A 22,666-nucleotide genomic window follows, 5' to 3' on the forward strand; every position below is an offset into this window, starting at 1 on the left:
GCTAAGAATTATTATTATTAGTTAGTGACTGTGCTCTTGAATCTTCTATTTGTTTTCTTTTTTACTTTAGGATATTTCTTCTGGTGGGCGCTCCAAAAGCGAACACTACACAACCTGACATTGTAGAAGGAGGCCAGGTGCTCAAGTGTAACTGGAATTCCAACAAAAACTGCCAGCCAGTTATATTTGATTCCACAGGTAAAGTGTGATTTACTTGCTGTAAGTAGATGGACCTTGTAAGATTTCCCATGCCCTAAGCCAGGGGGCTTTCACAACAAAGTTTTTGGTAGCCTCAGAATGACACACACTGACATTTTTTCCTAAAATACTTAATTAACTTTAGGAAAAACAAATAAATATGGACATGTACACATCCAAATCGTAATTTATTTATGTAGGTTTTTATTTGTGGACTAAGTAATAAGATTAATGTTGTGAAAAGTAATATTTGTATGTTCTTTAATATCACTTTTCATATTAAAGAACATATGAATATTACTTTTCACAACGAGTATTATTTAGCGCAGCTTCCCAGGTGAAAAATGATGCTTGTATGTTTATCACTTTTCTCAGCAAGCACCAGGACAAATTAAATCCTGGAGCGGGGAGGCAGGGCGGCCTGGAGGGATGGTTGTGGGGCTGGGAAAGGCAGTGGAGGCCCAGTGTGATTTTGGGGGCGTGTCCTGCAGGGCCGAAGCTAGGAGTCAGTGCCTGCTGCTGCCTGGTAAGAGCTGGGGACTGCGCAGCTGAAGCCAGAGGTTGAAACCCGCTGCTGGGCGGCCAGGATCAGGGTCAACACCCAGGGCTGTCTCCCGCCGTGTGGCGGTGGGAGCCTAGGACCGGAGCCAGGGGCTAGCGGCCAGAGCCAGGGCTGGAGAGCACCCGAAGCCTTGCAGCTAGGCTTCTGAAGTCCCACTGCTGGAGCCTACTGCCCAACCATCCCCCGCTGCTGGGACCTGAAGCCTGCCCCCTCCGCAAGGTTGGTCAAGAACTCCCCTTGCTCCTGCAGCGTTGTGCCCCACCTGTCTCCCAAGGTGGTGCAGGGCAGTGCATCCAGGAGCAAAGGGAGAGAGAGGGAGAGGCCAATACTTGCCCAGGAGGCTGTCGTGGCCACAAGAAAGGCCCCTGGTGGCCGTATTTGAGAAGCGCTGTGACTAAGCTATGTCTGACAGTGTGGGACCGTTCAGATTCAGATGGGGGGCTGTGATCCCAGTTAGTTTGAATGCAAGTTCTCTTGGTTTGGTTCACTAGTCAGGGCTTACTCTTCTTTCTCATTGAGAATTTCAGTGTCTTTGGTGTGTGTTGGAAGCTTATGTGATCACAAGTAATTCTTTATTATTTTTTTTTTTGCTTAACATGATACAGCCCTGGTTATTCATTCATACTTTCTCTTTTGTATTCTGAAATATATAAGACATTACATGGTAAATACGGCCCTGACTTACATGTGTGCAGCTCCCACTCAGGTTATTCAAAAACCTCAAACTGAAACCCGTGGGTGTAAACTGAAACAAAAGCAAAGGTTTTCATGAACAGAAATCAATGGGGTTTTTACAACTCCAGTCATTTCACAATACTTACCTCACATCTTTGTCAGGATTTCTCAATAGGTATGCAATGAGAAATTAACCCATGTCAGCAATGTACTGAAATGGAAAACAATATTGGTGATGTATTACACTGTGCAATGTTATCGTTCCATTCAGTCTTCATGCTCTGTTACACTTAGTGATTTCCTCCAGCTGTAGCAGGCTATGCGATAATCCACTGCACGTGTTCCTACACTTGAGCCCATGGGTATTGAATCCTTTTTCCCACAGCTTGTTTTAGGCCAGCATGTGGAAAAACCGTTGCATGTCATGAGTGTGGATTAGCAAGACATATATTAATGTGGCCTGAGGAAGCACTGGTGATTTAGATCATTACAGGTCACCGTCCATCTGTGTCTCTGTCAGTACCATCTATGTACATGTATGCACACATGAGTTTTGGCTTGATAGGTTGTCATGCTTATTCAGAATTTGTAAATTGTACTACAGTACAATGAAGATGCTACTCTTCTATTGAATTAATTTGTCAAGGTATCTCCCCAAAGTCTCTGAAATCTGCATATGATACTGGAAATTGTTCTGTTTACTAATTTCTAAATAGTTGAAAGCTGTACTTGGCATAGTGTGTATAAAACTCATATCAACATTTGACTCTTTCTTCATTGAGAACAAACCATGTTGTTTTGGCTGTAAAATCTCAGTACACAGCTGCCAGTTTGTCAGACTGTTTAGGGGATAAAAGCTGTGTACAATGATTATTTTCAAGTTACTAGGCTTTTTTTCCCCTTCTGAACAGGGTAGAGTAAGAATCATGAAAATGTGGGGTTGGATTTGACTGGAAAGTAATGTTGGGGCACTAGCTTTACATATCATAATGGTCTATCACATATTTGTTCTTCAAAATATTTCTTAACATATATCTAGAAATAAGACTGACCTTTTTACATTTATTTCACAATGCCCTAAAGCATGCTAAGTGCTTTACAGCACAAATACAACAAGGGTGAAATCCTGACGCCATCAAAGTCAATGGCAAAGCTCCCATTGACATTAGTGGAGCCAGGATTTCACCCCAGGTCCTTGCCTCAAAGAAACCTTTTCTCATTTCCCTCATGTCCAAAGTTAGGTGGTAAAAGAGTGTAGGTTCTGGGAGGACAAAACTTAAATATGAACCCATGGTTGCCTAATTTAGTCCTGAAAGGTTAATTTAAAACATATTTTAAGCAAATAAATCTTACAACTGTACTCCAGATATCAAAAATATTCTCCAATTCTCACAGAAGGGATGGACTAGTACTCAAAGCCATATTCAGGCAACAAGACTTAAGAGCAGAACACGCGGAATCTGAATGTTTAACACAGCTGACACTTCTGATGTTACATGAGCTTTAGAAACTCAGATTCTCAGGTGTCTTATTTTTTATATTCACTCCAAATCATTGATTATAACACTTTTGCAAACCACCCTGAACAGTCCTTTTGAATAGGGTAAGATTGGTTTTAGTATAGTTGAGGCTTGTCAATCAAGACAATGACCTCTGTACAAATGTCTTTGTTGACCAGGATACTGATTATGTACATCTCCTCATTGCAGCAATCTCTTTTGAAAATTTGGTATTCTGGATTAAGTCAGTAGTACAAGTGGCCCTGGATAACCAAATTGCACACGTTTAGCAGTTCATGATTAACAGACTTTTTGTTGGGGGATCTCTTTTTTCCCAGCCTTTAAATATCATCATTATTAGATGCTTTATAAATCCCGAGAAATAAAGGGGATATTTTGGTCATTAAACTTTTTTGACATTAAGCACTGCAGATAAATGTTATTGACATGTATTGCTTAGCTGTATTGAAATACAATTTTATAGCATTTTTACAACCAGAGTGATAAGTATGCCACGATTACAGAAATCTGTGTAGGAGCCCATAAATGATGTAAAGGAGTAAAATTTCCTGTGTAGGAAGAAGGTTTTGAGAATTCTACTGATGGAAAAGCGCTAATAAGAGTTAGATTTTACTATCTAGTCAAGGAAAGCAAGATGGCAGCCCCATCTGTGCAGGCTGTATTTTTAAAAGTTCAGTTAAACATAGTTCTTTCTTGTAGTTCATTTTCATCCACTGGATGTTAGTTAGCATCTGGCCAACAGATTAAGAAGAAATATGTTTGTAGTCTAATCCAAGATGCTCAGATACCTTTATACATTCACTGTAGCTCTCTTTAAAGGACACTATGCAGTTCAGGCCCCAAGTTTAAATTAATTTTTTTTTTCCAAACCCTATTATAAAAATGTATTTTTATTGCAAACTTTTCTTTTATTTAAACATTCCCTTGCCGTACAGTAGCTATATTTGCATTGAGTTAGTATGCAAGATCAAAAAAGCGAAACTGATTGTAAACTGTTTGCTAGTAGAGGTAAAGCTGTATTTAAATTGGAGCTGTAAGCAGAAAGATATACTTTAGCCAGACACAAGTTATTGCGCTCAATGCAGGGGTAAATGGATGAAATTTGGTGGCCTCTGATACAGGCTACAGATGGCCCTTTTTGGCCTTAAATGATGTGAAACTGTGAATTGAAGGAGTGTGGTTTCAATGTCCAAGCTGAATGTAATTAAAAAACATAAACTGTAAATGCTCTAAAGTATATTAGATAGTAACATAATTTCAATGTGAATAATCATAGGCCCTGATCCTGCAACCCATTCCACGCAGGACTTCTGTGCAGATTGTCAGTGACTTCAGTGGGAACCCGGGTCATGCCACTCAAATTGTAGGATTGGGGTTTAAGCTGGTCTAAGTAAAACAGAGAATAATTTTGTTTTAAATATGGTTTCAAATGTTGATAGTGGAACAAAATCTGCTCTTGTTTACACCCGTGTAAGAGAGCAGAATTTGTCTGTATTTCTGTCTTTGATAAGCTTTATGGTTTCTGGATTCTGCTAAAGTTGTGTCTTGGACACTGCTAGCAATCTTTGTAAGAATTCTGTAATTAATAGATCTTTCTACGCTAGCAGAAAGATTTCTGCTAGATACAGAATCCCCATTTTGATGTAGAAAAGCCTCTGGGGCAACTGGCAAAGGGAGATGTGCCTCTTCTGTGGTGATCACAATTAATGAATCAGTTTAGGCTCTGAATATTTACAATAGGCTTTCTCATATGCCAGGCAAAGTAGGTAGAGGAAGAGGCCTCACTACTATAATGCATGTCTCTACTTATTAGGGTATGTACTACTGGCAAACAAGCAGTATTTTAATTGTATTTTTGGCTTAGATAATGGGTACATTAGGTTCCTGGAACTTAAAGATAAGAATTTCATAGTTGAGAATCATGGTGGCTCAGGAGAATTTTTATTCAGATACATTTTCAGTTGTTAAAATTTCATGTCTGTTTCTGGAAATGCGAATTTGTCACATTGTGTCTGGGAGATTAAAAAAGTATGTTTATACTCCAAAAAAAACAGGGCAGTCAATGCATTGTAACAATGCAATCTCTTTTAATGTGTGTAATGCTGTTGCTGGTTCCCTGCCATTATCAGGCCAGTATTTCAGACTGCCAACGCAGAATCATATTTTCTTTTAAAAAAAAAAAAAAAAAAAAGCCCATGGCAGAAACAAGGATGGCATTTTGATTTCTTTAGAGCAGAAATCTATTCAGATACTTTGTAAAGTACATGTGAAGTTTGGTTGCTAATGGATACAAGTCTGTTACACAACCTTTTGTGATAAAGTCCGTGAGAAAATTTAAACTAAGCATCTTGCCCATAATAGTTATTTTTGTGTTGGAGATTTTCATTTTTTTTTCATCCTATGTCCCTTTATTCAGCCACTTGCAAACAGATGTTCCTCAGAATTCTATGCTCCTATATTTCTTTTCCTATAACCTTTTTAAGCAGTCTTCCAAAGCAGGGCCTATAAGAATCCTCAAAATAGTTTATGGGAGGCCCTAGAGCAGGGGTGGCCAACCTGAGCTTGAGAAGGAGCCAGAATTTACCAATGTACATTGCCAAAGAGCCACAGTAATACGTCAGCAGCCCTGCATCAGCTCCACACAACCTGCTCCCAGCACCTCCAACCCACCAGCTGCCCTGCTGATGAGTGCCACCTCCTCCCTCCCCGCACCTCCTGATCAGTTGTTTTGTGGTGTGCAGGAGGCTCGGGGAGTGGGGGGGAGGAGTGAGGACATGGCAGGCTCAGGGGAGGGGGTTGGAAGGGGTGGAGTGGGGGCAGGGCCTGTGGCAGTGCCAGGGGTTGAGCAGTGAGTACTCCCAGGTCATTGGAGCTACAGGCGCCAACTTTCCAGCCCCAGAGTCGGTGCCTATACAAGGAGCTGCATATTAACTTCTGAAGAGCTGCATGTGGTCACCCCTGGTCTAGAGTCTAACATAAGAACCAGGGGGCTCTTAATGAAATTAATAGGCAGCAGCTTTAAAACAAACAAAAGGAAGTACTTCTTCACACAACACACGGTTAGGGTTGCCAACTTTCTAATTGCACAAAACTGAGGACCCTAGTCCCGCCCCTTCCCTGAGGTCCGGACCTGCCCCCCACTCACTACATTCCCCCTCCCTTGGTGGCTCACTCTTCCCCACCCTCACTCACTTTCACTGTGCTGGGGCAGGGGGTTGGGGTGAGGGCTCTGGCTGGGGGTGCAGACTCTAGGATGGGGCCGGAGCTGAATGGGTTTGGGTTATTAGCCAGGATGGGCAGGAATGCAGGAGGGGGCTTCAGGCACTGGGGGCGGGACAACGGGGTTCAAGGTGTGGAAGGGGGCTCTTGGCTGGGGCAAGTGTTTGAGATGCAGGGAAGTGAGGGCTCTGTCTGGGGAGCAGGCTCTGGGATGGGGCTGGAGAGGAGGGATTTGGGGTGCAGAGGGGATCTGGGTTGGGGGGTACTCAGGGCTGAGGCAGGGGGTTGGGGCTCAGGGTTGGGGTGTGGGCTTATCTCTGGCAGCTCCCAATCTGTGGCGCAGTGGCAGGGGGGAAGCCAGGCTTCCTGCCTGTCCTGACTCCATGCTGCACCCCAGAAGCTGCCAGCAGGTCCAGCTCCTAGGTGGATTCGCGGCAGGTGGCTCTGCATGCTGCTCTCACCTGCAGGCACTGCCCCTGCAGCTCCCAACAGTGGGGAACCGTGGCCAATGGGACTGCAGAGCTGGTGCTCGGGGCAGGGGCAGCGTGTGGCGTCCCGTGGCCCCCCTGCCTAGGAGCCGAACCTGCTGGCTTCTGGGGTGCAATGCAGAGACAGGACAGGTAGGGACTAGTCTGCATTAGCTCCGCAGCACCGTCAACCAGACTTTTAACCAAGGTCCACCAAGGTCCCTTTTCAACTGGGCATTTCAATTGAAAACCGGACACCTGATCACCCTACACCCAGTCAATCTGTGGAATTTGTTGCCAGGGGATGCTGGGAAGCCCAAAAGTAGAGCTGGGTTCAAAAAAGGAATTTGGTAAGTTCATGGAGGATAGGTCCATCAATGGTTATTAGCCAGGATGGGCAGGAGTGCAACCCCATTGTCTGAGAACCATATGCTAGGACTGGGGACAGATCACTCTATAATTGCCCTGTTCTGTTCATTCCCTTTGAAGCATCTGGCATTGACAACTATCGGAAGACAGAATACTGGGCTAGATGAACCATTGGTCTGACCCAGTATGACCGTTTTTATGTTCTTAAGGAAAATCAATTGTCATTTACTGAGGGACTCTTCAATAGAAGATCATATGCAGGGAACGGGACACGGCTTGTAATTCCTCCACAGCATATGGTGTGGGCTAGGGAGGGAATGACTTAAGTCTCACATCATGTACATATTTCTCTCTGTTTATTTTGAGTAGTTAACTGAGTGGAACCTCTGCAGCTTTGCAGGGTCATCCATCACTGCTTTATTTCTCATAGGTTGGATAAATGCTAATTCCTGAATGTTTAGAAATGGCAATGTAAAACGGATTACTCCCAAGAGTATTTGACTGTTTTTTTAAAGGAAAACTTAGCATTCTCTCTGTGCATGGGCTAACGTTCAATTAAGTGGATTTCTTCAAAATTCTTCATGTAATTGTTCATATCCAGTGAGAATTCCATTTTATGAAGCTAATATGGAACTTAATTAATGGCTTTCCTGCCTGTGTATATAACACAGATTTCAGTCTTAAGTGGTTCTGAGGTCAAAGACAGAAGTTTCTCTCTCTCTCTCTTAAACTCACTAGGGCTGGAGTCAGTAGAAGCCTTGCCTACACTAGGGTTTTTAGCCACTAATGTGGCTAGACAAGTTTGAAACTCCTTTTGTGTAGGAACGGCTTCCTGGTGGTTGTACTAGGGTTGTACAGAGCTGGTCCCAGAAGAAAGCACACACTACACCCTCCTCAGGGTTGACACAATGGGCGTGCTTCCCCATGAGTTGAAGATTTCTAGATGCTATTGTGCCACCTGGGGCTTTTTAAAAATTGCCGCTCAAACTGCTTTCAGACACTGAAAGGCACTTTTCTAAAGCAATCATTGATCCTCCTAAAAGCCATTCCATGCCTGTGAAGGTCTATGTATGGGTGTAAATCACTGGGGCAGTTATCTCTTCTTTATTTCCTGCAGAATAAGTACTGCAGTTTCTTTGTACGTATAAGCAAGAAGAGAGAGGTCAAAATGAAAATGTGGTCCAGGTTCATCAATAGTTTCCAGAATTCTGCATTGGTGGTTCCCTCTGAAAAGGCTTTGCTGCTGGGAATTGGGGGTAAACCCTCAGTAACCCTAGCCTGGGAATGGCCTACTTTTGAAATGCAAAAGAACCAGCAATCTACCCCCCAAGGCAAGCCCACCGCAACCCCAACTACAAGACAACTCTGCAGTCCACCCCCCTTCAACAGCCACTTTCAGTATCTAGAGAGAGAACATATATTGATAAGATTGATAACATTGCATGTCTCTTCACTCTCATGTGACTCTCTCGCACACATGTGGTGCACTTGTGTTGGTGGGCAGACAGCTGCTGTATTTTCAACAGATTTGATATATTGTTGCTTAAACCAGAGGAGGTTTAAACTACAGCCCATGGGTCAAATCCAGCCTGTCAGGGCTTTCAATCCGGCCTGTGGGATTGCCAGCCCCATCGTGCAGCGGGGTTAAGGCAGCACCACATTCCTGCATTACCTGAGGGAGGTAGGGGCAAAGAGTTCTGTTCGCTACCCTCACCTGCAGACACTGCCCCCCGCAGCTCCCATTGGCTGGGAACGGGGAACCGCGGCCAATGGGAGCTTCGGGGGTGGTACCCATAGGCAAGGGCAGTGCGCGGCAGAGCCACCTGCCCCACCCCACCCCCAGGAGCCACTGAAGGACATGCTGACCGCTTTCGGGAGCGGTGAATGGCCAGGGCAGCCAGGGAGCCTGCCTTAGCCCTGCTGCAAGCTGCTGCCATTCTGGAGCCCGCACCCCAACCCTCTGAGTTCCCTCCTGCACTCCACACCCCCTGCTTTACCCCAACCCCCTGCCGCACCCCACACCCCTTCTGCACCTCAGCCCCTTGCCCTCAGCCCCTTCCAACACACTGCACTCCTTCCCACACCCCAACCCTCTGCCCCAGCCCTACATTCATGGCCCTGCATACAATTTCTCCACCCAGATGAGGCCCTCGGGCCAAAAAGTTTGCCCACCCCGACTTAAGCTGAAGAAGTGAGAACACTACAGCATCTTCAGTTGGACACAGAACCTTTTAACATGAGGTATGCCAGTGTATTGTGATAATAATGCAAATCTTTAGACCCACGTACAAAAACAACCTGGAGGATTAAATTATTTTTCTGGCAACTGGCAAGTCCATAAAAATACCAGCCAGGCCAGTCAAATACCTGCCAGGTGTTAACCCCGTAGCCTAGGCCCAGTTGCATCTGTCTCTTCTTTTTTCTGACACCTTTTTTTTTCTCCTTGTCTGCTCTGTACTTTTTTCTGTTTTTGTTTCCCTCCCTCTGTTTGACTTTTGTTTTTATAATACTTCTTCCTCCCCCACGTGTCACGTTCCCCCTCTGGCTCATAAGAGGGCTACTTAATGCTCAAGAGCAATGCTACATGGAGCTGGGCTACGTTTGCTTCCACTGGTTGATCTGGTAAGAGAATCTGCAACCATGTACAGTGAGCTGCAACCATGGAGTTGCTGACTCTGGATCTTTGGTTAGTCAGCTTTCACTGCACCCAGGGCTGCTCGCCTGCCCCATGCTACATCCCCTCCCCAGTTCCTGGAAAGGGGAGCAGCAAGGGGAGGGGATAGTAATCAGGTTAATAATCACTGGTCACTCATTTTGAATCCAGATTCTTGTTCCTTTCTCTTTGTACTTCTTAGCTCTTTCAATATCTGGGCACCTCACAAGTATGAACAAATTCAGAGACAGCCAAAGTTATCTTGAAGGTTTGTCAGCGTGTGAAATGAATTGGTGTCTTCTGTCTAGTACCAAGCAGTCAAGACCACACATCATTAAACTGTTGCCACACCCAGCACCTAATTGGCATTGGTTAGTAGTCTCAGGACTGAAGAGACCATGTAGACTACCCTATGGCTTTTGTCTATAGTGCTGTTGGTAGGGTGGGGAAGGTGTAAGGAAGGGGGGCATTGTGTTAGAAAACCGTGTTAACTTTTGCAGTGTAAAAGATGATTTGCCCTTTGTGTGGACAAAGACAGTCATGTTTAAAATCAATAACTATCAATTGGTTAAATTCTTCCCCCATATTTCTACAAGTGACACTTTCTAATTTAAAACTGGAGATAGTTTGCCCCACCCCCTCCATTAAGGGTATTGTCTTGTCTGCTCTCTACTACAAAGGCTGCAAGAGTCTAAAGTACCGGCCACTAGCAAATATCTTCCATATTTTCTTGTTTATTTCATCATTTTAAACTAATTGCTCTCGACATTTTAGGGTGAAAGGCGGACAGTTTCTGTTGCGTATTAACACTTTCCAAATGTAAAGAAAAGTAAACTACAAGATGCTTCCCTGCACGGCTTCTAAGCATTGTAACATGTGCGTCACTTGGCTTTGATTTAATATAGTTATGACGGTGTGAAAATTGCATACTGAACATGTGCAGTAGAAAGTCTCCTCATGTTCATTGAAACACAGCTATGCCGCCTGTGTGTGCAGGGCTAGAATAAGCATGACTGGTTAAAGGAATTTACATGCTCTGCTGGTAAGGCTTGGAGACTTCTGTGATGGATTGCCGCATTCCCCCCCCCCCCCCCCAGGGTGCCACCTGATGTACTGGGGTACCACTGAGCCTGCCTGTTGCACCAGCCTGGGCTCCCTCCCCCTGTCCTGCTGAGCCAGGCCCTCAAGCCTCCTCTAGCATGCACACAGGTAGGGACATGCCCAGCTGCAGAAAGACAGAGTCGCTGAAATCAGCTCTGCCTGGGAAGACTCGGCTAGGGGATTGCCCAGCACTCAAGTGCACTCCTCCCTCTCTGGGATACAAACCCCAAATTGTATTGTGTTGTGCTGCACAGAAAACTGTACAGCATAAGTTCATGAAATTCCCTCCCACCCTCAATGTGGAGGAAGATATGCACAGCTTTTTGCCCCCAGATATGACTTTTACAAACTGGTTTAGAGATACAAAAACAAGTTTATTAACTACAAAGGATAGATTTTAAGTGGATTATAAAGGATAGCAAACAGATCAGAATAGATTACCTTAGTAAATAAACAAAATCCGTAAACTGAGTTTAACACACTAGATAGGTAGGATGTAAATTAGCAAATTCTCATCCTGAGTGATAAACAGGCCGGCAGATTCTTAAGGCACAAGTTGCCATGGCTTTCATACACAGGCTAAAGATCCTTCTAGCTTGGGACTTCTCCCAGTTCAGTCCTTGTCCCTCAGGTGTTTCCAGGTGTGTTGTTGTAGGGAGAGTGAGGACTCCTCGTGATGTTATTGCCCCCCTTTTCATCTTCTTCCCACTTGCTGGGAAGCTCTTTTGCTGTAACTTGGATCAAACACTTCCCATGGTGTAGTGCTATCTCGGAGAGGCTTTTATTGTACGTAGTTCCTGCGGTAATCCTTGGGCTTGTGTGCATTTTCTCAATAAGCCATTAATGTTGTTTGGCCTTTTTACTGTTGTATCTGAAAGGCTGATTATGGGTGCTTTCAACCTCACTTGTTTCAGTTACACGTACATAGCCAAACTTCGTCATTTCACATATGATGCTAACACATACAATCCAACGAGATATTAATGTCTAACACAGTGGTTCTCAAACTTATGTACTGGTGACCCTTTTCACATAGCAAGCCTCTGAGCGCGACCTCCCCCTTATAAATTAAAAACGCTTTTTAATATATTTAACACCGTTATAAATGCTGGAGGCAAAGCGGAGTTTCGGGGTGGAGGCTGACAGATCACGGCCCCCCACGTAATAACCTTGCAACCCCCTGGGAGGTCTCGACCCCCAGTTTGAGAACCCCTGGTCTAGCAGATCAAGACTTTTTCTGAATGATACCTCACAAGACTTACTTTGTACAAAACATAACCTAATTACATGATAGTGGTGAATATTGGGGTGCCAGTATTGCAACAACACCAGTTAAATGCTTCAAAATTCATTTCCTTTTAAAAAATACATTGGATGTCCAGTGCAAAAAATACTTGTTTTAGGGTAAATGCAAAATATCTTGTGTTAACATAGTGTTAAGGTTTCAAAATTGAAATGTCAGTCAGTGCACGTTGTTTTTTTAACTTTAACTTGACTATGTTGCAGATCTCTTGATGAATGTACTATATAAGTGTTAAGTAATTTTTCCATTCCTGTTTATCGTATTCACTGAGTAGCTTAATATAGCACTGTCACAAAGTGTTAACACTGGAAATTTTAATTTTTTGAGTTTCCTGACTTATTACTTTAACAATGTAAACATAACATAGCACCGGCACAGTCCCTTTGAACTGAATTACTTCTTAAAATTACCTGGAGTTTTTTTTCTGTGTTCAAATACATTTCAGCATTTGTTAAGAAACTCTAAGTAGGTGTTTGGTGATTCTTCAATACAAACACTCTCTTGTGAAATCTACTCCCAGAACAATATACACTGTATAATTGCAAAGAGCTCATGTAGTAGTAATTTCTCTTCCTTTGAAGATACTGAGAGTTATTGGTTTCCCAACCAAATTGCTATAAACAAAACTTGTAGAGCATGTTGGGAAAACCTTGTCTACCTTCACCCTCACAACCTGTCTGTGAAAACATAACTTGTGTTTTAAACTCTAGCTTTAAAAATTCGATTTTTGGGATTCAGATGGGAAAACTGTCATACTTATAACAAATACAGTTTCTTTTCTCATTTCTCTCCTTTCTTTCCCATCAAATTTTGTGTAGAGGTCCTTTAATGTAGAAGGTGATACTCTGGCGCACATTCTGGGTTTTGCATCTGATTTCCTGCCCTTGCTGGGTGGCAACCAGATCTGGTAATTTGTTCAAAGGTGAAAATCTGCACAGGTGTTGAACTGTAGCTAAATTTTACCACACCACCCTCTCTTTTCTCCTTCTGAAACCAAATGATATAAAACTTGCTAAAAGGTATGATTCAGACTATGGGCTGCGCATAGGGTTGCCAACTTTCTACTTGCACAAAATCAAACACCATTGCCTTGCCCTGCCCCATCCTGCTCCAAGGTCCCGCCTCTTCCCCGAGGCTCCGTCCATTCCATCCCCCCTCCCTTTGTCGCTCGCTCTCCCCACCCTCACTTACTTGCTCATTTTCACCCGGCTGGCTCGGGCTGAGGGCTCTGGGGTGGGGATGGGGATGAGGGATTCAGGGTGCAAGAGGGGGCTTCCGGCTGGGGATGAGGGGTTTGGAGTGTGGGAGGGGGCAGGGGCTTAGGGTGCGTGGGGATGTGAGGGCTCCGGCTGGGGGTGCAGACTCTCGGGTGGGGCTGGGAATGAGGGGTTTGGAAGGGGGTCAGGGGTGCAGGCTCTGGGTGGCGCTTACCTCAAGCAGCTCCCAGAAGCAGTGGCATGTCCGCCCTATGGCTCCTATGCAGAGGCATGGTCAGGCGGCTCTGCGCACTGACCCATCTGCAGGTGCTGCCCTGCAGCTCCCATTGGCCGCAGTTCTCAGTGGTGCTTGGGGAGGGGGCAGTGTGTGGAGCCCCCGGTTGCCCTTATACATAGTAGCCGGAGGAGGAACATGCCGCTGCTTCCGGGAGCTGTGCAGAGTCATGGCAGGTAGGGAGCCTGCCTTAGCCATGCTGCGCTGCCGACTGGACTGTTAACGGCCCAGTCAATGGTGCCGACCGGAGTTGCTGATGTTCTGGTTGAAACCTGGACACATGGCAACCCTAACTACACACCTACATGGAGATTTTTCTGAAAATCTCTGATTCCTAGTTTACATCTACACTACACACCCACTAGCAGTGGCATGGGGGGGGGAGTGTAGCTACACGCAGCAGTGAAAGGCTCTGGCAGGATGGAGGCAGCCGTGAAAGGCTCCAATAATGGGGAGCTGGTGGAGCCTTTCCTTGCTGCTGTCCCACTGCCAGAGCCTTTCCCCACTGCTGAAGTCATTCCCTGTGGTGGGAAAAGGCTCCAGTAGTGGAGAGGCAGCAGGACACTACACCACTGAAAATAGCGGCATAGACCAGGAGATAGCCTTGGGCGACTAGAGAGCTGTATAGGGTATGTACTCAAATACACCCTTGAAGGGTGTGGATATGTATTCATTTTAATGCCTAAACCAGGCCTGACCATGTATACCCATTCCAGGGGAGCTACCCATGCATATACACTACACCTCTGAAAGAAGGTGCACCCTTACTTCTGCACCCACTCGTTTTAAGTGTTTGTGGGCCAGTCTCTCATTGCTTTGTGGTATGCAACTTATCTTCCACACCCCTCCCTCCTCACAGCCTTGTAACTCATTAGGGCGCACACAGATCCATTTACCACTGAAAGTATTTCCAAATTTTGCCTAGCTGATGGTTTCTTGAGATGCTGAAAGGTAGTTTACATTGGTTGTACAGACCGGGGATGTCCTCTTCTTTAGGGAAGATTAAATGTATTCTTATTTTGCCGAAAGATTGTCAGACACTAATTGTAACAGGTAACAAAAATGAGTGGGCGGATGGGTGTTTTGAAGTCATTGTACATGAACATCAGCAAAAGTAAGTTTTGATCAGGTGTGACATACCAGGGTACAATCCAGACTAATGAGCAGCTGTGTCACCCCTGTCCTGCAACCTAGGGTGCCTTACAATGCCTTGCTGAAGTAGCTCACACCTGTGCCATTCATAAACAGCCTTCTAGCATACAAGGCACATTTAAGATTTTTTTGTTACCGGTGATGTAGTGAATGTCTGGGTGCGTAACCTTTACTGGCTTTATGCAGTCTAGATAAATGCCTCCATTCTTTTGCCTTAGGATTTTGGGGGAGTGGATCACTAAAAGCTATGAAATTTTATTCTGGACATGCACACACATTTTTCAAGGACCTACATGACCAGTTGGAGTCTATCAAATTGTACACATGTGAGCAATATGTAGAAAATGAATGTGAACCAAAGGATTCTGTTATGTGCTTGCTTCCAGAAAGGAAATTATATTCTTCTTCCTTTAAAGTCTCTTGCAATTCTCTTGAGTATCACGCCTGCAAGATTGAAATTAACTCTTCCTTTTTCAAAAATGTTTTGGGCATTTTTTGGAATCCCATAAGCTTTTGAAAAGAGTAGTAAAAAGTTTTAAGTTTGCAATGACAAACTTTCTTGTTAAAGTTTCAATGCAGTGTACTTGTGAGCTCTTGAATTGCATATTAGATTGGGAAAATGTGACTGTTTTGTTTCAAAATGCCTCTGTGTACAGCCCTGTGCAGTCAGCTTCATAACATGTTTTTAAGTCCCTGCTTCAAGAGATTCCTTGCTAATTCAAATACTTAGAGTTATCTGACAAAATACAGAAAGTTCCATTGAACAATTTTAAACTAAAATATGCTCTTAAAACAACTTTGAAATTCCATGCTAATGAGTTGCAGATTTCTTTGGCAAATTCCATTTTAGCACAGAAAGTGCTGGCTCCTCAGTGGTACACTGTCTCCCCACCTCTTTATTTTTTTATATTTTACACACACACACACACACACACACACACACGATTTTAACCACCGATTGTGACTCACTGTTAATCTCAGTCTTTTTCCTGGAATGGAAAGCTTATGCTCTAATAAATTTGTTAGTCTCTAAGGTGCCACAAGTACTCCTTTTCTTTCTGCCTTTTCTGTATCACTTCCTGAAATCGGGAACTGGGAAAAACATCTACAAAAAATTACCAAGCTTCAAGTCTGGGGTTTTCATGTACTGGTTGAAATGTTTGAGTCCCTTCCACTTTTTTCCTGATTACTCCAGGGAAAAAAGTTAGGTAGGCTAAGTCTGACCGGATACAGTTTTGCATTTTCCCAATTAGCTGTATTCTTCCACATTTATTCTACTACAGTCTTTACGAAGGAGTTGTCCTGAATTCATTTTGGCTGAAATTCATTTGAGAGAGATTGTTTTGATCCATGCTAAAAGAGAAATAAGGTTTTCAAAAGGGAAATCAAAATAATAATAATAATTAATAAATACTAGTCCAGTCCTACCCCCTCTTACATTTCCCAGCTTCCTTACATACTGAAGTGGGGGTGATCCTAGACAATAAAAGGCTTTGTTTGGAAGGCCCAGTCTGGCCTGGCTCTATCTGTGACCTATTTAGTTTTAGGAGGGCGTATTAGCTGCGTTGTGAAGCTTCATCCTTTCCGTGTTCCACAGTTTAGGAACTTCTGATAGAGAGTTAAGGGCAGAACTAGCATGTTGTGAACTTGAACAAAATTCTTGAAGGCAAATTTATGTATATTGAGGAGGAAATAGTGGGGAACTCCTGTTTTTCCCTAGCGTAGGATAAGGAAGGGAAGCTGGGATGATAATATAGCTGTTGTATAGCACTTTTCATCAATGGATCTCAGGACTAGGGAAGTTGGTATCTTTGGAAATTATCCACTTTTAGCAAAATATTGGTTTTTAAATGAGTAGGGCTAGCCCACCCTAGAAGTGCTACATTGGTGCAGCTGTGCTGTTGTAACACATTTGGTGAAAATGCTGTATGCCATGAATAATGTAAAATTTTACCAAAGTAAGTAGTAGTGTAGATCTGGCCACTGACATGAGCAGAGATTTAAACCTGGCAATCTCAAAAACAAACCAGTCACCTGTGTGAAGGCTATTTTCCATTTGTAATGAGAGGGATCGATTCTAATCTTGCTAACTCCTCCTTCACACTCCTGTAGCTCTGTTGAAATCCAACGGTCATCTCTATGATTTACCTTGGAGTAAGTGAAATCTGAATCAGGCTCGGAGTAATTCCAGTGACTACAGCGCAGGGAGAGGTGTTACATGTGTAAAACCTTACCAATGTGCTGTCAGTTCCCAACATTGGAGAAATCACTCATTGTATGTGTGTTTGTGATTAGGTAGATTTCTGCCACAATACTGTTTCACTGGGTGTAGTTAGATCATGATTTAAGGACTAGCTGGAACACACAGCTTCTTGCTTACATCAGATGAGGTGGTGGTGGTGAATTCTGTTCCTCCAACAGAGCCTGGAGGAAGTAACGGGATTATTTTCCCCAAGGAGAGGTAAGCAGGAGCTTTGTGTTCCCGTTTTATCACTGGGTCATTATCCAAACAGCCTTGCTGAACAAGTGATATTCATACAGGAGTCAGTCCCTTCATGGCATGGGACTTTTTTAAATGATGAGTAACATTTGCCCTCTTGGCTCACAATCCCCCACACTGAAACCTTTCTTCAGATTTTAGGTGGAAGATGTCCAGCTTCAAACCATCTACAATATTGCTTTCTGAGAAGAGCATGCCTGTATATTTTATAAGGTTGCCTTTTTTCGCTAGGTGCATTAAGTTTCCATTTATTAAAACTCATTTTAACTGCGCCAGTCCTTATTTTACTGAGGAGACTTTAATCTATTCTGTAAATTAGGTCAGACTTTAAATTTTACAGCTTTTTAAGCATTCATAGTCTAGGCCAAACATCTCCAGTTCAGTACCTCTTGTCTTGACTCATACGATTACCTCAATTCAGGTTTCAGAGTAGCAGCCGTGTTAGTCTGTATTCGCAAAAAGAAAAGGAGTACTTGTGGCACCTTAGAGACTAACAAATTTATTAGAGCATAAGCTTTCGTGAGTTACAGCTTACTTCATCGGATGCATTTGCAAATGCATCCGATGAAGTGAGCTGTAACTCACGAAAGCTTATGCTCTAATAAATTTTAGTGTCTAAGGTGTCTAAGGTGTCTAAGGTGCCACAAGTACTCCTTTTCTTTTTTTTTTTAACCTCAATTCAGACTCTCACTTCCTGCTGGGGACAATGTTTACAGTCCAATCTTCTCATTACCTAGCAGTTTTCATGAGTTCCTGCTTCCAAGCATGTCAAGGGTTGCATAGCACAACTTCCAGATCACTTAACAGTAACTTCACCATTGTTTATATAGCAAATAGCATTTATATTGAATGAAGGAGGCATAGACTGTAGCAGACTGGTGGGCAAAAATATTTCAGAAATAAACCTCCCCCCTCCTTGAATCTCTCTGCCTTCTTTGACAGAGAGTGGTTAATCTCCTCCTCTTCCTGCCATTTCTCCCCATCCCAACTTCCAGATTTAAATTTAAGTCCTGTTTAATATAATAATGACAATGTCCCATTTCTCCAGCAGCAAAAAATACACCCACAAAACTGATCATTAAAGGATACCAAGTTTTGTTCTTGAATATAATAGAACTGGAATGTATCAAGGCATAATTGTCTTAGGACCAGTTAGGTGAAGGCACTTTTTGTTTGGAGTAATTGCCTGCTCTGACTAGGAAGAGGAAAAAGTCCTAGGAGATTTCAAGGGGCTGGGCACTACTGAGTTGTCACATCAGGTCTTTTTCCCTTTTTCCCTGGAAAGATACATAAGATGATGATAGGATGGTGGAACAGATACCCAAAGGAAAATCCCCAACATAAATCAGGCATTTATACATTCATTTTTATTTGTGACATGTACCCCATGATTAGAGCCCTTTGTTTTCAATTTTTATTTTATTTAATGTTTCCGGGGAGTTTCACTATAGCAACAAAAACAGGTGAAAATCGGTGCAAAATTATTAATTTTTCTGGGTAAATATCAGGGTTTATTTTGGTGGACAGAAGGATGGGGGGGAGTATTCAGTAGGTTAATGCTTCGATGAAAGAAATTCAATGTGGTGTGCTGCAGAACTAAAACTGAACTCAAAACACAATACCACCTCTGAGTTTAAGAAAACAATATATTTCTAATCCCCAAATAAAACTTTTCATTTGAATAAACAGTTTGCTGTTGTAGACTTAGAACTATTAGCCTATAAATATTTACATTTAACAATTGGCCACACCATTTGCACTGCATACACTCAACTTTCATCCTTTTCTCCTGATTTTTTTTAAAACTTTTGAATACTTCCTTGTGTTTTGAAACGTGTTCTGATACAGATTTTTGTTTTCTTCCCATTTTAGTGTATCAAATCTATAAACCATTATCTGCTAACATCTTGAAATGTGTACATGGTAGATGCGTGATTCATCAGTACATTCAGATGTGCACGCACTTCAGTCCTTGAGTGCATGCCTGTTTGTTTATTGTGTGCATCTTCTAGACCAGTGATTCTTAATCTTTACTGCAGCCTGCACTCCTTTGGTTCTCAAAATATGTTCTCGCGCCCCTTAACAAAAATCGTTGAAGTAGGTCAGTTTTTTAAACCTAGATTTATAAAATATTTTTGTTTGTATATTACAGTAATCATTAAAAAATGTATGTTAATAAATACATAGGTTTGATGAAACAAAGTAGTTGTATTTACGTGCCTGTGCTTAATTTGTGTTTTCGATGATTTACCTTCTAAAAAAATCTGGCATGTCTTACACCCCCAGAAAGAGCGTCTTGCACCCGCAGGGGATGCATGCACCCCAGGTTAAGAACCACTGTTCTAGACTAGTACATAACCTTACTTCAAGAGGCAGCTTTGCATATACACACAGACTAATGTATTATTGTAATACATATAGCTCATGCAACGTATTGTATTTTGCTAATGCAACAAAAAGTTTTTATTTGTTTTCATGATACAAACGTAGCGTGAAAATCAAGAAAAAAATGAACGATACTTTTTGTAAAACCCATAATTTTTTCAGTTAAAATTGGTTTAAACTGAAAATGAAGGGGTTTACCCACCCACTGTGTCCCTTGTAATGGATGCATTTTAATTTGGCAAGGGGATTTGTAGATGTAGTTTAAAAAATTAACAAATCTGTCTGAGCAAAAGGTGTACCTCCTAGGTATGTGTTCAAATACCCATTTAAAAATTGGACGCAGTGTTTTAAAGGCATTGTGAGGTGGTGCGTCACAGTGCAACAGTGCCCCCTCTGGGCTCACCTAACTGAGCGGAGCTGTCCATCTAATTCTGAGGCGCGGGAGTCTGAAAAGCCTGTCTCCAGTTCCAGGTCCACCGGGGGTTGATAGGGGAACTCAGGACTGCCCACTCCACTGGGTTCCACTTCAAGGCCCTGAAGTTAGATAAGGAAAATCAGGATTCTTCTGACTCTGACAGTGCCCACAGCTGCTTCCCCTGGATCTCTGCAGGCTCTCCAGCCTGTCCATCAGTTCATCCCCTCCTGAGCTGTTGTTTCTGGGCAGCTCTTTAGTAGTTTTCTGGCAGGAGTTCCTTTCTCTAACCTGCTCGCTACTCTGGTAGCCACCCACCCCTCTGTTTCCCAGCCTTCCAGCTGTTGCAAGGCTTCCAATCAGCCTTGGCCAGCAGCGCCTTTATTAACTCTTTGGTTGCTGGCCCATCGTGGGGTACATGCATTCCATAACAGGCTTTCATAAGGCAACCTTGAGAAGCTACAAAAGGGTTAAAATAAAAGAACAATGAACACTGCTGTAGAAACTGTTAGAGCAGCAAGGTTAACTATATTATTCACCTGTGTTATGGTTTTGACCTATGAAGCCCTGTGTGGTTAGGCCCTGGCTATTTTAGGATATGTCTACACTGCAAAAAAGATTTGCAGCAGAGGGTCTCACAGCCCAGATCAGCTGATTCAGGCTCCCACTATGGAGCTAAAAATAGCAGTGTAGACATTCGGGCTGGATTGCAGGCTCTGAAACTCAGGGAGAAGGAGAGGGTCTCAGAGCCTGGATTCAACTGAAGCCTGAATGGCTGGCTACGCTGCTATTTTTAGCTCCGTAGCACTGAGTCCAAGTCAGTTGACCTAGGCTGAGACATGCTGCCACAGGAATATTTGTTTGCAGTGTAGACGGTACCCTCAAAGGCACCTCACTCCTTGTTGGTACCATTGCAGTTGACCTAATGAGTTTGTTTTCAATGCTTTTTAAAAAAAAAAAAAAGGCAGCTGATTTTTTACTGAGGGCTAACTAATGGGCGTGGGCTATCCCGTGGTAAAGACACAGTGAAGACGGGGCCCTTCCCCCCCCCCTTTTTTTTTAACTGAGGTAAATTTGCAGCTGTCAGTCTGCGGGGGAGCGGGGAGGAGGCAATAGGGCTGACCTCAGTGTGTGTACTTCAAGGTCAATCTAAGTGTCTTGTCTTCACTGGGTTATTACCTCAGGATACCTTATGCACATTAGCTACTTCAAGGTAAAAAAACACAGCTCTTTTAGCTGTGAAGACAAGCCCAATGGCTTTGGATTTAAACAGGAGAGGATCTGGTGGCATGGTGTTTTCTGTGTGGAACTCTGATCAGTTGACAGTGGAGCATGCTGCAAGGCCTACTTAGACAATTTTTTTCCTGAGGGGATTTTTTGGTTGGGATTAAAGTTGCATTTTACTTTGCAAGGGAAGGGGGCGGGTCAGGTCTGCACTGGATTTTCCTTTTGTAGTTATTTTATTTGTACTGCAGAGAAACCAAAATGTCCATTGTGCTAGGTGCTGTACAGATTCATAGTAGGGGAGAGAGTTTGCCCCAAAGAGCTTACAATTTAAGTTTAAAACAAGACAAATGATGCAACAAATGCAACAAGATGATGCAACAAACAAAATGGAGAGAATGGGCAGGGGTTAACAGTGAAAGTGTTGCCAACTCTCTTCTTTAGTCACAAGTCTCATGGTATTTGGCTGGTACAGTCAATTGATGGTTACGTGAAAATCGTAGCTTCTGTTTAAAAAAGTTTCTAGCTGGTGGACAAAAGCTTAACAAAATTGAACTCTGAGGCCCCCAAATCAGAAAGCAAATAAAAAGAAGCCCCCAATTAATTATTTTTCAAACCTCATGATTTTTGAGACAATATCATGATTTTTGAGGACCTGACCAATTTTATTTATTTATTTATTTGCTTGGGGTCGGCAACATTTGGTTACGGAGACATGCTCACTGAGATGGTTTTACAGTAATTTAAACATGTATTAAGATATGAATCAGTTTGTAAAGTTGTTGATTAAAAATATCAGCTTGGAAAAGAGGAGACTAAGGAGGGATATGATAGAGATATATAAAATCGTGAGTGGTGTGGAGAAAGTGAATAAGGAAAAGTTATTTACTTGTTCCCATAATATAAGAATTAGGGGCCACCAAATGAAATTAATGGTCAGCAGGTTTAAAACAAATAAAAGGAAGTTCTTCTTCACTCAGCGCACAGTCAACCTGTGGAACTCCTTGCCTGAGGAGGTTGTGAAGGCTAGGACTATAACAGGGTTTAAAAGAGAACTGGATAAATTCATGGAGGTTAAGTCTACTAATGGCTATTAGCCAGGATGGGTAAGGAATGGTGTCCCTAGCCTCTGTTTGTCAGAGGGTGGAGATGGATGGCAGGAGAGAGATCACTAGATCATTACCTGTTAGGTTCACTCCCTCTGGAGCACCTGGCATTGGCCACTGTCGGTAGACAGGATACTGGGCAGGATGGACCTTTGGTCTGACCTAGTATGGCCATTCTTATGTTCTTATAGTATCTAGATGTAATTTTCTCATCTTTGAGAAATTCCAAAATAAATAGTACAAAAAATTGTCCACCAAAATGTCTTACATTGGTTTGAGCATGTGAACTCTTGTACCCAAAAAGAACAGGAGTACTTGTGGCACCTTAG

General features: G+C 43.0%; 1 protein-coding gene across 1 annotated transcript in view; it reads left to right on the forward strand.

Moving 5' to 3' along the window:
* Nucleotides 1-22,666, forward strand: part of ITGAV (integrin subunit alpha V) — a 93,377-nt gene that overhangs the window by 12,082 nt on the left and 58,629 nt on the right. The window contains exon 2 of the mRNA XM_038422732.2: nt 71-198. Coding sequence (XP_038278660.1) covers nt 71-198 — 128 coding nt within the window. The remainder of the gene's footprint in view (nt 1-70; nt 199-22,666) is intronic.

Source organism: Dermochelys coriacea, chromosome 11 (assembly GCF_009764565.3).
Source record: "Dermochelys coriacea isolate rDerCor1 chromosome 11, rDerCor1.pri.v4, whole genome shotgun sequence".
NCBI lineage: Eukaryota > Metazoa > Chordata > Testudines > Dermochelyidae > Dermochelys > Dermochelys coriacea.